The 17,597-nt window shown below is 36.8% G+C and overlaps 2 protein-coding genes across 6 annotated transcripts; both read left to right on the forward strand.

Annotated features, from left to right (window-relative positions):
* The first annotated feature begins 5,808 nt into the window (after positions 1-5,808).
* On the forward strand, positions 5,809-10,606 carry LOC110615562. Of its 5 annotated transcripts, XM_043956971.1 has the most exons (8): positions 5,809-5,954; positions 6,083-6,244; positions 7,148-7,227; positions 7,319-7,650; positions 8,082-8,733; positions 8,827-9,026; positions 9,117-9,361; positions 9,526-10,606. In XM_043956971.1, exons 4-8 carry the CDS (start codon positions 7,382-7,384, stop codon positions 10,308-10,310), a joined length of 2,151 nt encoding a protein of 716 aa, XP_043812906.1. In that variant the 5' UTR covers positions 5,809-5,954; positions 6,083-6,244; positions 7,148-7,227; positions 7,319-7,381; the 3' UTR covers positions 10,311-10,606. The 5 variants fall into 5 exon arrangements, with proteins under 5 accessions (XP_043812906.1, XP_043812904.1, XP_043812905.1 ...); XM_043956969.1 differs by having other exon boundaries at positions 5,842-6,244; XM_021757492.2 differs by lacking the exons at positions 5,809-5,954; positions 6,083-6,244 and adding an exon at positions 6,586-6,602.
* Positions 10,607-12,952: 2,346 nt separating this feature from the next.
* On the forward strand, positions 12,953-17,037 carry LOC110615460. Its single transcript, XM_043956828.1, has 8 exons — positions 12,953-13,466; positions 13,557-14,206; positions 14,359-14,689; positions 14,798-14,997; positions 15,088-16,070; positions 16,206-16,479; positions 16,597-16,755; positions 16,963-17,037. Exons 1-8 carry the CDS (start codon positions 12,953-12,955, stop codon positions 17,035-17,037), a joined length of 3,186 nt encoding a protein of 1,061 aa, XP_043812763.1.
* The last annotated feature ends 560 nt before the right edge of the window (positions 17,038-17,597 follow it).

Raw genomic sequence — 17,597 nt, forward strand, 5'->3', positions numbered from 1 at the left:
TACATCCTCGCCCGAAACCTATTCTGAACAAGGGGAGAGGGGCAAGGAGGAGAACATGCTCCGAATAAGGGGAGAGAGCCCCTATTCGAGCAAGGGAGGCCGCAAAACATGCAATGATGAGGCCCTACGCCTCACATAGGAAAATTAGACACCAAAGGATACCCACTAATAAAGCTGTTACATATTAAGTTCAATGACAATAAGGCTATTGTTGATACATATTTGGTTCATCACTAAAATATTACCGCAAATATTCAATCCCTAATAATTTGTGCAACAAGCACATATTTGACAAATTAAATAGATTTAAAATTATTTTTTTCAATATTATGATAAATAAACTTAAATATAAAAATATTATTATGTAACAATATTTTTTTTAAATAAGAACGATGAGTTTGTCTTCCTAAAAAAAAATTAAGGAGACAAAAAGAGGCCGCCAGGTGGGTTCCATCAGGCTAAGTCACAATGCGGATTCTGCCAAACCATTCGAGTGTTGGTCCCATTAAACAAGACTACAAGGTGGATTTCACTAGGCTAGGTCACAAGAAGATTCTGCTATACCATTCACGCGTTGGTCCTACTAAACAAAGCTACAAAGTAGATTCCGCCAGACTATTTGGGCATTGGTTCCACTAAACAAGGCCATATGACAGGTTCCGCCAGGACACAAGGCGGATTCCGCCAAACCATTCAGGCGTTGGTCCCACTAAACAATGCCACAATGCGAGTTCTGCTAAACTAGACCATAAGACAAGTCTCGCCAGATGTTAATCCCCTATAAGAAATTCCAAGGCATGCCCAAGGCCACAGGGTGAGTATAAGCTAGGTCAAAAAGTTGAGCATTGGTCCCACTAATCGAGGCATTCGTGTCAAGCCACAAGGCAGGTTTCGCCAGACTCAATTATCGAGTGATAGCCCCGTTAGGCATTTGAGGCCTAAGCCACAAGACGAGTGTTCACGGACAAACATTAGCCTCGAGATTATAAGAAATCCTACAGGATATTCTAGACCCAAGGCAGGCATTCGCTAAGCCATTTATCTCGGTGTAATTTCCATTATTCAAAGGTTTTTATTAAGGAATTGTTAACTGGTGGATGAGGCCGTGAATGAGTATAGGATATATAGACGCACAATGAAAATAATAACAAGATATGAGATCATATTCTCATTGAAGTAATAAAGAATTATATGGGAGGAGGAATATCTTCAGGTTTCTCTGCACGAATCTCTATTACATCAGTATTTTCTACATCCACTACGTTGTCTGTAGAGACCCGATCATTGGGACTGTCCATAGCTCGTCCCTCCCCCTCTTCCATCTCATCTCCCTCCTCCTTAGGGAAGATTTCATCTATCTAAGTAAAGTCTTTTGAAAGAAACCATTTTATCAACTCATTCTTTATCGAGTCTTGGCCTTGGACAAACATCTCTCCACCTTTGGTTACCATTTCTTGCAGCTCTGCCTTAAGTTCAACAACCCTAGTAGAGGCGGCCCGGGCCTTCTCAGCTTGAGCCTGTAGCTTCAGGACTTGGCAATGAGTCTTTACTCGATTTTCAAGGACTAACTTGGAAGCATTGGCGTCATTCAGCTCACTTACTCTAGGGTCTCCTTCATGGTGCCCTCTACTTCATCGACCCGAGCTTCAACCTCGAGCATTCCTCAACCAAGAGTCTTCTATCCGTCTATTGAGTGCCAAACTCTGGCCTCAGGGCTTTATGATGCTCTTTGGCCACATAAGCGTAGAGGGCACTCTTTAGGGCAGAGTACATGGCATTATCAAAAAGCTCGTCTGTCTCGAGCTCGTTCAGGCGGTAGCAATCCCCGGGCCTCAAGGCACTTTTGATTAATAGGATGACCAGAGTTGGATCATCAAGGAGTAAGGGCACTCGGTTTAGCGCCAATGCCAGGCACTAGATGCTAGGAGGTCATGAGGATTCAACCCTCACTCTCGCAGAAGCAGATTTAGAAGGAGTGGAGACAGCAGCAGGAAGCTTAAAGGCTGGGGCAAAAGTAGAGGTGCCCAAAGCACAAGATTTAGGCTATAAGTGGGCTGACTCTTTTGCTGCAGGTTGGGCCGGGGAGGAGGAAATATAATCACATCTTTTGTCTAACGAGCACGCTTAGAAGGGGGACCGGTTACGCCAACGATAACTTTACCCTTGCGGATAACATGCGCCGCCTCAACAAATCTGCTTTTAGGTCCAGCCATATCTGCAAAAAGAGAAAGTTAAGTAAGCAAAGCAGTTTGAAATCTAAAAAAGACAAAAAGAGAAGTACCCTAATCTCTAGCTAGGGAGGTGCCATCCCCGAGGTTGGAGAGGCACCCTAAGTCTGGCTCACCTAAAGATGACTCCACTAGGACAAAATGGCATTCCTCACCACTTGGGTGATGTCAATTTTCTTCAGAGACTTAGCTATTGTCAAAAGGAAGGCTAAAACCTCATCCTCCTCCCTCCATGTTGGGACCCCATCCTTCCTCAATTCCACCCAAAAGTGCTCGTCTGTTTGAAGGCGTCCAAAGCCCTTAGAGGTCCGGTGATGGAGGACAAAAAACTTCTTTTAGTTCCTCGAAGGCCTTTTGGCAGTCTTCTCCCCATTGAAATTGGTTCCTGGATTTCAAGCTTAATAGTAAGGGAAGCATCTTCTTGAGGAACAAGACACGAATCAACCTAGCGTCGTTATTCTCCCATTCATCCTTTGCACTTCCTTAATCATCTTTGGTGGTTGCATGTTTAGGATAGCTTTGATCTTCTTCATATTGGCTTCAATTCCTCTTTTAGATACCATGAAACCAAATTTTCCAGCTTTGACTCCAAATGTGTACATCTCAGAGTTGAGCTTCATTCTAGCCCAATCTAGAATGTAAAAAACTGTTATGATATCCTCTGCATGGTCTTATACCCTCTTGCTTTTGATGATCATATCGTCGGTGTATACTTCCACTATCTTTCCTATGTGCTCTTTGAACAACCTATTCACCAGACGCTGGTATGTTGCCCCAGCATTCTTGAGATCAAAAGGCATGACCTTGTAATAGAAAACTCCTTTGTCAGTGCTAAAGGTTGTCCTTTTCAGCATTGCGCTCATCCATCATGATCTAATGATATTCTAAGATTGCCTCAACTAGGGAACAAAAGGTGTGTCCAGCAGTTGCTTCAACCAATTTGTCAATGGAAGGAAGGGGATAGTGATCTTTCAGGCATGCCCTATTTAAATCTATAAAATCAATGTACATCCTTCACTTCTCATTTGCTTTCTTGACCAACACTATGTTTGCTACCTAGGTTGAGTATTGGACCTCTTGAACCTAACTTGAACAACTTCCCTTCTAATTCCACAATAGTAACCTCATCCACCGGTTTTGGGGAGATGATCTGCTCAGGCTTCTCTAAAAGATCTTTGGGAAGAGAGGCTTGGCAGATCACCTTTGTGGACTACTTGTAACATTTTTTAGCTGATTTTTGTCTCCCTCTTGCAAATGTTATGCCTCCGATGGCTGGGAGTTTCAAGCACAAATATTCCATATTGATGACCACTCCATGTTTGTTAAGGATGGGGCATCCCAGTATTGCATTGTATGATAAAGGGATGTTGACTACCGTAAACTCAGCATAAATCTCCCTTTTGAAATTCTCATCCCCCAAGATTACGGTTAGGTTTGTGACACCCATTACTGGCATTGATTTATCTCCCAATCCCACTAAGGGATACGGAACCCTTGAAAGGTCATTCTTTTTGTCCAAACCCAATTAGTCAAATACTTCTAACATTATCAGGTTAATGGAAACTTCTTGTATCAATCAAAATTCGATTTACCATGAACTTGTTCACCCTTGCTAACATCATTAAAGGGTCAGAGTGAGGGGATAAAACCTTATTGTCTGCTTTTGACTCGAAGTTTATTGGATGTGGGGATAAAGCCTCAATTGCCATGATGTTTGCTTCTTCATAAGCTTGCCTTCTCCTTTTTCGTTCATCTCTCTATGGTTCAGGTCCACTTATGATCATATTAATTGTTCCTAAGGTCTCAACACCGTCTTCCTCATTCCTATCCTTATCTTTGGGTGTTGTCCTAGTCCTTCTTCTTTTGAAATTTGCCCATCCATTTTCCATTTTAACAGATGAACTTGTTTAAAGCTCCTTTCTTCACAAGCTTCTCTATCTCATCCTTTAGATTCCGGCATTCATCTATGGTGTGGCCATAACCGTCACGGAATTGATAAAACTTGCTTTTATCTCTTCCACTTGAAGTGACAGGGTTCAATCTTCAAGTGTACTTGATGTGCTCACCATTCTTCTAGATCCACATGAGGACATAGGACCTGCTTTCGGTTAAGGGGGGTGTAGCTTCAAAATCTCTCCCTCCCTCTATCGCTTGGTACCCCCTTCCTCTATCTCCATGTGCTCATCTCCCATCCAGAACTTCTTCTCATCTCTTTTCTCTACTTTCTGAGCTTGCTTTTCATCATCTAAGAGAATATACTTTTGGGCTCTTTCCATCAACTGGTGGTAATCTATATTTGGGTTCTTGATTAAAGACTCCATGAACCTTGTGTGATGACATCCCTTTTTTATTGCTTGTAGGCTATTTCGTGATTCAGGTTGTCGACCTGAATTGCCTCCATATTGAATCTGTCTACATAGCTTCTAAGGGATTTATTCTCCCCTTCTCTTATCTTTTGGAGGTCGAAGATAACTTTTTGGGAGGAATACATATGATGAATTGTTGCTTAAAGGCGTAGGCTAATTCTTTGAAGTCATGAATGGAATTAACTAGAAGGCGCTGGTACCACTTTTGAGCCAAACTAGTGAGAGTAGAAGGAAACAACTAGCACAGGATCATGTTGTTGACGTTTTGGAGGAGCCTGGTTGTGCGGAAGCTAGCTAGGTGGCTACGTAGGTCGGTCTTCCCATCATACTTGTCCAAAGACGGTAGCTTGAAATTGTCTAGGAAGGATTCTGCTAATATCTCAACAGAGAGGGGAGAAACATCTCTGATTCCAAAGTCATCCTCCAACTGCTCCTTTTGAATTCTCCTTACAGCATCCATCAGTCTCACCTCCAGATGCCCACCTCTATGGTTTTTGGTCTTCGTTCCAACAGTTTCATGACTTTTCGCTGTCCTTTCCCATGCATCGTCCTTATTCTCCCTAATATGGACACCATAGGACCCTTGCGTGATGCCATCTCCCTTTCGTTTCTTCAATAGTTCTATCAACATCTTCAATTTCTCCAAAAGTTATTTTCACGTTAAAGATTGAACTCCTAGACTTTCTTTTATATTTGTGAGGTTCCCATTATTGCCTCCTTTGGTGGTACCGTTGTTACCTATCTTTGTGATTAAAGATAAGAAGATCAGAAATCACTTAAAGATAGAATCGAGACAAATAATCATAAAATTTGTTATTTTTATGAGAATAATTTTCATTTTTCACATACTCACTGATGATGCTGCTTCGGTCTTTCTTTCAAGTAATGGATTTCCAAAATAACAAGAATATTGAATAGTTTGGTGGATAAAATCTATGATGCTTAGATCAGTAAAGGATTTAGGATGAATTTAGAGAAAATATTAGATAATGAAATAATTTACATGTCTTGTGATTACCTGTTTATATAGATTGTCAATAGTTTTATCTTAATACAATTCAGAATTTATAATTAAATTCTTATAAAATAAAAATTTCTACTCTTTAATTAGAGTTTTAGTTTGAAATGACTAGTAGAAAAACCGTTTAAGTCTTAGTCTAAAACAGGCCATAAAAAGAGGCCCATTCGAATCTCTTCGACATTTAGACTTTATTCTTCTAATAATTCCTGCACTAGTATCAATTTTGCTCAATAGTTTGTTTTTTTTTTTTAATTTCTTTTCCTTCAATTTTTGACAGCCACCGTTTCCAGCCTTCCTCCTCCATGTCACGCCGTCCAGTATCCCTCTCCATCAAATAAAGTATCAATTTCTTTCCCTGTCTCATCAAGTCTCGATTCTCACCCTTGGTTTTGTTCATTTGGCTACCTTCTCTCACGTTTCTCTTCGATTTCTTCCACTCAATCTCATAATTTGTTTTCCTCACACAGTGTCCCTGGATCGCTGAGGAGGCACAGAAGCAAGACTTCATCGCACGCCCCCCCCCCCCCCCTCTCTCTCTTTCTCTCTCTCCCTCGCACTTCGCACTTCGCACTCAATCGAATCGAAGCACAGAAGCAGGACTCCTTCGAAGCAAGCTCAACTCAGATAAGGTAGATGACTCTCAATAAAGTTTGTATGCTAACGGTATAATGCTGTTTTCTACTGCTTTTGGGTAATTTTTATGTTGGGTTCTATTGCTTTTGGGTTAAATTGGTTTGGGGTCTATATTTAGTAGTGAAGCATCTTTTTCAACTTTTCAGATTGACATTGTGTATTGTGATGGTTAATTAGAGTATCGCTGAGGAGGCACACAAGCACAGAAGCAAGACTTCATCGCACGTCCCTCCCCCCCCCCCCCCCCCCCCCCCCCTCCCCTCTCTCTCTCTCTCTCTCTCCCTCGCACTTCGCACTCAATCGAATCGAATTATAGAAGCAGGACTCTTTCGAAGCAAGCTCAACCCAGATAAGGTAGATGACTCTCAATAAAGTTTGTATGCTAACGGCATAATGCTGTTTTCTATTGCTTTTGGGTTAAATTGGTTTGGGGTCTATATTTAGTAGTGAAGCATCTTTTTCAACTTTTCAGATTGACATTGTGTATTGTGATGGTTAATTAGAGTATTGAGATTGTATATTCGTTTCAAAATTTCAGATATTGTACCCATATGTGAGTTTGTTTCAATTTTTCAGTTTATGGACGATATTAGATTGTGGTTCTTTGTTATTTTGACGTGTTCTATTAATATATATATATATTGCTTTCTTCTGTACTTACTGTTTGAAAATGGGATTCTTGTCCTCTGCTTTGGCCTTTTTGGATACCCTGTGGCTGTGACTGAGTTGTGATTTATGAAAGCATGCATAACTGATCAACCAAACCAAACCATGTCATTTATTTTAGTATGATTCAGTTGGGTCATGTCTCTTAACTCTTAAGTCGGTTTGGTTTGGTTTGGTTCCTTAAAAAAATGAATTTCTTTTTTTTTTTTTTTTTTTTGTTTTTTTTTTCTTAGGTTCCATTTTAAACCCAACCAACCGATTACTCACCCCTAAATTATTCGCTGCGAAACAAACGGTGCCTAAGTGGCTTGTGGTCTGCATCCAACATCAGCTGCTACTGTATGGTAATTGTGATTTCAGATGCAATTGTTGTATTTGATTATGTTATTTTGTTGAATTTACAGATATGATGCTAAGTACTGCTGGTTAATTTGAACAACATACCAATAGTGTGAGATAAACTACAGATGGATATAGTTGAATCCATACTAGATATTCCAGTGCAAGATCCTCCAGAGGAGGAATTCTCTTCTGCTGATTTGACTTGGACCAAGCTTGGAACAGCTGACCGGCATGATGATGTAGCTCTCATTCCTTATGAGCGAGTTGATACTTTCATTATTGGAGAATGCTCTAATGTAGAGTGCCCAACTCGTTTCCATATTGAGAGGGGAAGAAAACGATCAAGGGGCAGCTTAAAGGAGTACAAGGATGATGAATATTTGGAATATAAACTGTAAGTTTCTGGTGTACTCAAAATCAGTTTGTTGTATCATGTGCTTTCTGTTGTATAGTTGCATGGTTGTATGCTTGCTGCTGAAATTTTATTTTATTTTATTTTTTAATTTTTCAGCATGCTTTGAAGAATTAAATTAGAAAAAGATGCTTCTAAATAGAAAAAAAATCACATTCATTATCCTCTTGCTTTAATTGACACCTATCCTTGTTATTAATGTGCTATGATGATTTAAAACCTTGTAGTTCCCCAACTGAACAGATGAATCCTTAGCATGCCATGTACAATCCATTTTTAACTCAGATTTAGTTGGCCGCACAACATCTGATAATAAAGGATTAGATTTTTTTTGTAGCTTTGTTACACAAATTGTAACTTTTGCTTAAACTAAATAATTAAGTTCTCATGTTTATTTTCTGATGATTTGTAAGGTATTGGTGTTCGTTTGGTCCTGAGAATTACGGAGAAGGTGGAGGCATATTACCTAGTCGAAGATATCGACTAAACACCCGAAATCGTGCTGCTAGGCCTCAGTCCATGCGGGGCTGTACATGCCATTTTGTCGTGAAACGCCTATATGCTCGTCCTTCACTTGCCCTTATCATATATAATGACAGGCGTCATGTAAACAAGTCTGGTTTTGTCTGCCATGGTCCACTTGACAGAGATGCCATTGGCCCTGGAGCCAAGAAGATTCCTTATATCTGTAATGAAATTCAGCAACAAACAATGTCTATGATCTATCTTGGAATTCCTGAGGAGAATGTGCTGGAGAAACACATTGAGGGCATTCAGCGATATTGTGGTTCAAATGCAAAGGTTGATAGCCTTGCCTCACAATACGTTCAAAAACTTGGGATGATTATAAGGAGATCCACCCATGAGTTGGATCTAGATGATCAAGCTAGCATCAGGATGTGGGTTGAACGCAATAAGAAATCTATTTTCTTTTATCAGGATACTTCAGAAGCTGATCCTTTTATTCTGGGGATTCAAACAGAGTGGCAGTTGCAACAAATGATCCGATTTGGACATCGCAGTGTCGTTGCTGCTGATTCAACATTTGGCATTAAAAGACTCAAGGTAATCATTTATTTGTTGAACTTTCCTATTCATAGTTGAAAATACCCTTGAAACTTATCTAAGGTAGTTGATTGCTATCTGTTTGGTTGACAGTATCCATTGTGCACACTTCTTGTGTTTGATTCAAGACAACATGCACTCCCTGTTGCATGGGTCATCACACGCAGTTCTGCAAAACCAGATGTTGCCAAGTGGATGAGGGCTTTACTCAGCCGAGCTTCAAGTGTAGAGCCTGGATGGAAGATCAGTGGATTTTTTATTGACGATGCTGCAATGGAGATTGATCCCATAAGGCAATATTTTGCTCTAATTTTTAGTTTGGCTTAAAAGTATGCAATCATAAAGTATGGTAGTCTTATGCTTTGAATTGACTGAATTTTCAGGGACATATTTGGTTGCCCCATATTGTTTTCTTTGTGGCGTGTTCGTAGATCATGGCTGAGGAATATTGTTAAAAAATGTGGTAACATTGAAGTTCAGCGGGAGATGTTCAAACGTCTGGGAAAAATAGTTTATGGAATTTGGGGTGGACTTGACACCTGGGCTGCCTTGGAAGAGTTGACTCATGATTTTGTTGATCAAACTGCATTCATACAATATTTCAAAGCTTCTTGGGTGCCTAAGATTGGTTAGACTGTCTTTCTCTTTCTCTCTCTCTCTACTGTGGACACCTGACATCATGCACATGTGTGCACTGATGTTCATGGACTTCCACACGCATGCAAGCATGGTCTGGAATTGCCTTAATTCATGCTTTATTATTATTTTTGTTATTTGATCCATGTTTAACAGAAATGTGGCTTTCAACGATGAGAGCTCTGCCTCTTGCAAGCCAGGAGGCATCTGGTGCCATAGAAGCCTATCATGTAAAGCTGAAAGCCAAATTATTTGATGATTCTCATCTTGGTGCACTCCAGAGAGTTGATTGGTTAGTACACAAACTGACAACCGAGTTGCATTCAAGCTACTGGCTAGATCGATACGCAGATGAAAGTGATTCTTTTCTAAATGTCAAGGAGGAATATGTTGCTTCTACATCATGGCACAGGGCCCTACAAATTGCTGACGATGCTGTTACCGTGGATGACAAGGATCAGCTCTTTGCCAAGGTCTCAAGTCAAAAAGACAACAATCTGACGCATACAGTGTGGAATCCTGGGTCAGAATTTGCTTTCTGTGATTGTGCATGGTCATTGCAGGGTAACCTTTGCAAGCATGTCATCAAAGTCAATATGATGTGTGAAAATCGTCAAGGTTATCAGTCTTCAATGTCTTTCCAGTCCTTCAAAGAGATATTGACAAGTCTCAGGAAAAAACAGACGGATGATTCAGTTTCTCTGGATTTGTTGATGGCTTGGACACACCAGATGCTTGAACAAATCAAACAACTTGTTGAACTGAATAGTTCAAGTAATATCAGCTCTGTGGTAAATAATATGCCACTAAAATGGGTTTCTAAGAAAGGAAGAACATCTTTTGGAATACCATCATCGATTCCGATTCTTCCATCCACTTCCAAGACTAGTACGAAGACTGTTGCCGCACGTCCAAGGAATCGAAAGCGTAAAAGGTTGTGAACTTAATTACCTGTCCCCAAGTCTGTGATGCTTATTCTGTGTCCGAGGATTTTGTTCTGAGAGGTGCTTCCCTGTATTTGTCAATTGAACAATTGTTCTAGGTGCTATTTATATAGTCACTGCTAGTTTACTGTAAGTGTTGCTTAATTACTGGGATTTTCAACAAAATGTAGGGCTGTCCTGGGAAACTAAAGAGCCTTAGCCTTATAGGAATAAAAAAAAGAACCGCAGGAATCAAATTGTATTGAATTGATCTTTTATTTAGCTATTTAATTCTAACTCTAGTTCTTTATTAAGAATTGCATCATTTGTTTCGGTGAATTTAGTGATTTTATGGTTTCATTATATAGTTTGAATAATATCTTTTATATATTATATAAGAAATTGCAATTAAATTCTTATATTTTTGTTTAAGGACTAAATAAAATTAATTTAGTTATTTTAGCTAAATAAGCTTTTTTTTTTTATTTATTTAAGGATCAAATAAGTATTGATTTAATATAATATTTTATTTTTTAATAATAAAATATTATTTTTATAATTTAAAATATCAAAAATTTAATGTTTTTAATTAATATAAAAATTAAAAAATATATAAAAATAATAAATAACTTTAAAAATTATAAAAATAACTTTTTTAAAAAAGAGCAAGTATTTTTCACACTTTAAAATTTTTATTAAGATTTCTATATAAATTTATTAATAGATTTTATTTTTTAAATTAAAATTAACTAATAAAAAATAATTTATTTAATTAAAAAGTATTTTTTATGAAAAATATTTTCTAAAAAAATATATTTTTTAAATATAAATTATTTTTCATAAATAAATAAAATCTAAAAAACCTGTATTTTCTGGGATTTAAAATTTTTAAATATTAAAAAACCTTCTATTACTTTAGAAAAACTCCATCTAAACAAAGGAGGTTAAAGGAAGTTGTGAATTTGTGTCTCAATTTACCCACTTGATCCCAAACGGTACAGTTTTGGTTCATTCCATCGTCATGGCTGATATGGAGAGTGCTTGGTTAAGCTTTGAAAGATAACACTTAGGGTTTTGATTCATTAGAGTGCTGTCTGAATGCTGTCCTCTTGCGAAGTGGCTCACTTGAGGAACAACGTCTTCATTTTTTCCCCCCTTAATTTCAAAAAATAAATGTTTAATTTTTAAGAAATAAGAAATTCACAAAAGCATATGATCTTTAAAAATAAAAAATATGGTGTTTAAAAAAATATATATGGCGTATCATAAAATAATAAGTTGGAAGTAATTATATTTAATAACAAAAAAATATAAAAAACACCACCGATTATTATCAATTTAAAATTAATTTAAAATTTTTAATATTTACACGTATTTATATTTTAATTTTAATTTTTTAATTTTAATTTAATTGATTAAATTTTTACATTTAAATATAATTTTAATTAATTTTTAAATTTTTAAATTTGATAATGTATATTGATGGTGTAGCTGACATGCCGCTACATGTATTATTATTATTATTATTTATATAAATTAATGATTAAATAATTAAAAAACTTAAAATTTATATTATTTTATATTTTAATTTAAATATTTAAATTTTAATTTAATTGACTCAATATTAATAATTTACGTAATAATTTAATAGTCTAACTAATTATTATTATTTAAATAATTTAAAAAAATTAATATTTATATTATTTTACGTTTTAATTTTAATTAAAACATTTAAATTTTAGTTTGATTCACCTTATATTTGAATTTAAATATTAATTTAATTAATTTTTAAAAATTAAAATATAAGAATTTAAATAGAATATTAAATATAATATTTATTTAAACTAATTCTATATATAAAAATAATATTAATTTATACTTAAGGTTATGATATATTTAATTTTAAAAATAATAGTAATTTAGGGATTAAATATGAGAGTCATAGTTCAATTGTAAATATATTTTATTTTATATTAGTAATAATGAAAATTTTATAATAAATATATTATTTTTAATTATTTTATATATATTATTATTTCAAATTAAATAATATATTTAATATAAATATTCATAATTATTAGTATAAAATAAAATTTATCACGATTGAATATATAAATTACATATATTTAATAATTAAGTTGTTTATTTTTAATTTTAATTTTAAAAATTAATTAAAAGTACATTTAAACATAAATATTTATCAATTTATTTAAAATTAAATATTTAAATTAAAATATAAAATAATATAAACATTAAACTAAACAAAACATTAAGCTTTTTTAATCAATTGATCAATTAAAAAATAATTATAATAATATACGTAATATGATAGTTAAATAATTAAATTGTTATATAAATTATTAAATTTAAAAATTAAAAAATCAATTAAAATTATATTAAAATATAAAAATTGTATCAATTAAATAAAAATTAAAAAATTTAAATTAAAATGTAAGTATATACAAATATTGAGTCTTTTTGAATTAATACGTCTAATTTAAAATAATGTCTAATTTATACATACATTCAGTACTTTTATATTAATTTAATATTTTCTCATAAATAATTACTTTATAAAAATAAAATACTAAATTAAGTTAGAGGATGAGGTCATACCAGAGGAGCAGAATAATGGTAGTTTGGGCACTCAGGAGATTCACATGGTTGTCCATGATGAGCATCCTCACAACCGGGCAAACAATGTAGTATCTAAGGGAGGTGGAATCCAGAGAGGGAGTCGTGGTGGTAGAGGGCTGTTTCGTGGAGGACGAGGAAGTCAGGCTGTGGCTAATAATGCTAATGTAGAGATAATTCCATCCTCTGCTACGACTTCTAGGAAAGTACGACCTAATACTAGAATTGGATTATCAAGGAAAGCAGCGGCAGAGGTTGAGCATACTGTAGTTGTTGGTAATGGGAAGGAGAGGGTAGAATCTTGGGTTGTTTCTTCTGAAGATCAGGTGGGGTTGAGTGTCTTGAATCATGTGCATCCAAATCCACCAGGTTTTCGTAACCCATCTTTCCCTCATCCGTCTAGCCCGAATATTGTCCCTGGTCAGAAGACAGTCAATGGGAGTGAGGATGATGTCACGTTGATTGTGGCTGAGACATTTTTGAATGAGTTGAATAAGGCGAATTCTGCTAGTTTGGTTGCTCCATTGGAGCACCAACAGCGTATGTGATACCCTTGTGAGATTAATCTGATGATGCTCTTTTTAATATTTATTTTAATGATAATTATAACCTGGAATTGTCATGGTGCAGCATCATCTACTTTTCGCAACGCTTTTCAGGAATACAAGAGGCTATATCATCCTAACATCTTTTGTTTAGTGGAACCTCGTATTTCTGGAGAAGCGGCTGATGAAGTTTGTGGTTTGTTGGGGTATGAGAATTGGATCCGTGTTGAGGCAGTCGGATTTAGTGGTGGTATTTGGTTGCTTTGGTCAGAAGATAGCTTTCGAATTGAATTAGTTGTTACCGATCCTCAATTCATTACGGTAGCAATTAATTTTTCTACTGGAGAGAAATGGTTGTTTAGTGTAGTTTATGCAAGCTCTGATATTTATTTAAGGAGGAAGATTTGGCAATCTCTTTCTGGAGAAAATAGTCTATCCATTTCTAAATGGATTGTCGCGGGTGATTTTAATTCTATAGTGGACTCATCTGAACAAAGTGGATATTCTTCTTCTAATCCTCCAGGAGCTCAGGATTTTTCAGACTGGATTTTCAAGCACTCTCTTATTGATTTGGGGTTTGTTGGGAGTGGTTTTACATGGCAGAGAAGTGGCGAAAATGTCCCCTATCAAGCTGCTCGGTTAGATCGATGTTTTGTATCTACTGATTGGAGACTAGATTATGTTGATGCTATTGTTGAACATCCACCTAAATTGCATTCAGATCATGTTCCAATTGTGATTAAATGTAAGGGGTTCTAGCTTTTGGAGTTCGTCCTTTTCAGTTTTTAACAGCTTGGACACTACATGCTCAGTTTGATCAAGTAGTTGCATGCTCTTGGGACCCAAGTCGTTCCCTAATTCATAATCTGAACACATTAACAATTCAGCTTGGAGAGTGGAATAGGACTCAGTTCGGTAATATCTTTGATAACAAGAGAAGGCTTTTACGCAGGTTAGGTGGTGTTCAGAGAGATCTTGCTGAAAGCCGGTCAAGGAGCCTTGTAAAACTTGAATTTAAATTGAAACGCAGATTGGAAGAGATTCTACGCCAAGAGGAGATGTATTGGTTTCAGAAATCAAAAGAGGAATGGATAGCGAACGGCGAACGGAATACTCATTTCTATCATCTAGCAGCTACTATCAAACGGAAAAAATTTTGTATTTCTGCTTTAAAGAATGATTTGAGGGAGGTTGTTACTGATCCGTCGGTTCTTAAAGGTATGGCCATCAATTTTTTCCGCAATTTGTATACTTTCGATTTGGATGAGCTTTTGGATATTCCTTTCTAATATGCCCATCCTGTGCTCTCCACGACACAAATTGCAGAACTTGATAGACTATTTTCTCCAGAGGAGGTTAAGCTAGCATTGGACCAGATTGCGAGTGGTAAAGCGGCTGGTGACGATGGTTTTAATGTTGAATTTTATAAGAAGGCTTGGCCAATAGTTGGGACTCAGGTGATTGATTTTGTTCTTTTTTGTTTACAAGGCAATGAGCTCCCAAGCATGATTAATGAGACGGTTTTGGTATTGATACCGAAGGTGGCTACCCCTGAATTTATTACTCAATTTCAGCCAATTAGCCTCTGTAATGTGCTTTATAAACTTATTACGAAGGTCTTGGTGAACAGGTTACAACAAGTCCTTACTTCTTTAATTGGACCAGAGCAGAATAGTTTTGTTCCGCGTCGGCAAATCACGGATAATGTAGTCATTTACCAAGAGGCTCTTCACACTATGGGGAAAATGAACGGTGGCAATGGATTTATGGCTTTGAAAATTGATTTAGAAAAAGCCTATGATAGGCTGGAATGGAGCTTTATTGATTGGAGTTTAGAGAAAGCTAATTTTTCCAGTTTATGGAGAACGAATGTGAGACATTGTGTTCATTCTGCTTCTATATCAATTCTTTGGAACAATGAGAAGTTGGAGTCTTTTTTGCCCACTCGTGGGATTCGGCAAGGCGACCCTTTATCATCCTATCTTTTTGTGCTTTGTGTGGAGCAACTTTCCAATATTATTAAGCATTCGGTGGAACAAGGGGCGTGGCATCCACTTCCTATTTCCAACAATGGTCCGTTGGTTTCACATCTCATGTTCGCCGACGATATGGTATTGTTTGCTGAAGCTACGGAAGAACAGCTGGATGTTATTATTAATTGTTTAACTGTATTTTGTAATGCTTCTGGACAAAAGGTGAATTTTTTAAAGTCAAGCCTTTTTGTTTCTCCGAATGTGAGTACATCTACAGCCTCTCGTTTATCCTCTAAATCAGGAATTCCTTTGGTCTCTGACCTTGGACGTTATTTGGGGGTACCATCTCTTCATGGTAGAGTATCTCAGGTACAATTTCGTGGATTGGTTGATGATATACGAAGCCGGCTTGCTGGTTGGAAGGCGGGTGCACTTTCTAGAGCAGGGAGAATAACGCTGGTCCAATCAGTCTTGAACTCCATTCCTATTTATACTATGCAATCTATTAAATTGCCGGTGTCTATTTGTAAGGAAATGGAGCGGCTTTGCCGTAATTTTATTTGGCATGGTAATAGTGGGGATTCTGCTGTTCATCTGATTAATTGGCAAACTTTGCAATATCCAAAGTAAAATGGTGGATTGGGCATTCAAAATTTTGGATTAATGAATCAAGCTATGTTGGGTAAATTATGTTGGCGGGCATTTATGAACCCATCTGACTTATGGATCTCATGTCTTCTTTGGAAATATAATAATGGTAGAATTTCTTGGAATCTTCGAGTACCTCCTGGTGCCTATATGAATTGGAAGGCTTTATGCTGGGGCCTCCAATTTGTTTCTAGCGGTGTTTCTATTGACGTTCGTAGTGGTACTGATGTTAAGTTTTGGCAAGATGATTGGCTTTCGGTTGGACCTCTTTTTCGATTGGTTTCTGCTCCTATTGATCCTTTGGAATTAGAAGTGGTTGTGAGATATTATTGGATCCCTGGATATGGATGGGATTGGAATCAGTTGTCTTTATGGCTACCTGATTTCGTTTTAGCATTTTTACTCCCCATTTGCCTGCATGATGATGTTAACTCAAGGGATGGACTAATATGGAGACATTCCATTAGTGGACAATATTCAGTTAAACGGGGTATTCTCTTCTAGTGGAGAAATGTGGTTTACCAGTTGCCTTACCATTATGGAAGCTTATTTGGAAAGCAACTGGCACGCAGAGGATGCGGGTTTTTCTGTGGGAAGTTACCCATAAGAAAATTATGGTCAATGTTCAGCGGTTTCGGAGATGATGGATTAATTCAGACTTGTGTATGAGCTGTGGTACTCAGTTTGAGTCGGTGCTACATGTTTTAAGAGATTGCAACTTTATTAAGAGTTGCTGGCTTAATTTATTACCTGCTAGGGAAGTCCAAACCTTTTTTGGCTTCGTTGATATCCGCGAATGGTTGTCTTGGTGTCTTAAAAGCTCTTTTTATATTGGTGAGCTTCCCTGGCCTGTGGTTTTTATGGTTACAGTTTGGTGGGCATGGAAATTTCGCAATGAACGGTCCTTCAATCTTGGGGTCTAAAGATCAGTTCCTCGCTCACTAATCTTGGACAAGGCTAAGGAAATATATCAAGCCTGGAATGATTATTTTCCTTCTTCTATTCAACGTTAATGTCAAGTGATTAGAGTGGCCTGGACACCAGCAGCTATGGGGTGGATTACAATCAACACAGATGGTAGTGTGCGTCAAAATTCAGGAGCTGCAACCTGTGTGGGTTCTTTTCGAGACAGTTATGGGAAATGGCTACTTGGTTTTCGTTGTGTGTTCGGAGTTTGTGGTGTGGTTGAGGCAAAATTATGGGCCATATATCATGCTTTGAATGTGGCTTGGAGTAGGGGATGGTGGAAAATTGTTATCCAAACTGATTCTCAAGTTGTTGTTCAGCTTCTTCAAGGTCAAGGCAGTGGTGTTTATAGACTGCAGTCTTTAGTTATTAATTGCAGAGCTCTTATCCGGCGGGAATGAGAGGTTAAGGTCGTGAAAATATATAGGAAACCTAATATGGTAGCGGATTATCTTACGAATAGTGTGCATGGTGGAGTTTTTGGTATGAGTTTTATTGATTTGCCTTCATCTAGTATTAAGCTCCTCTTGGATGCTGAC

This window comes from Manihot esculenta, chromosome 5 (assembly GCF_001659605.2).
Source record: "Manihot esculenta cultivar AM560-2 chromosome 5, M.esculenta_v8, whole genome shotgun sequence".
NCBI classification, from domain to species: domain Eukaryota; kingdom Viridiplantae; phylum Streptophyta; class Magnoliopsida; order Malpighiales; family Euphorbiaceae; genus Manihot; species Manihot esculenta.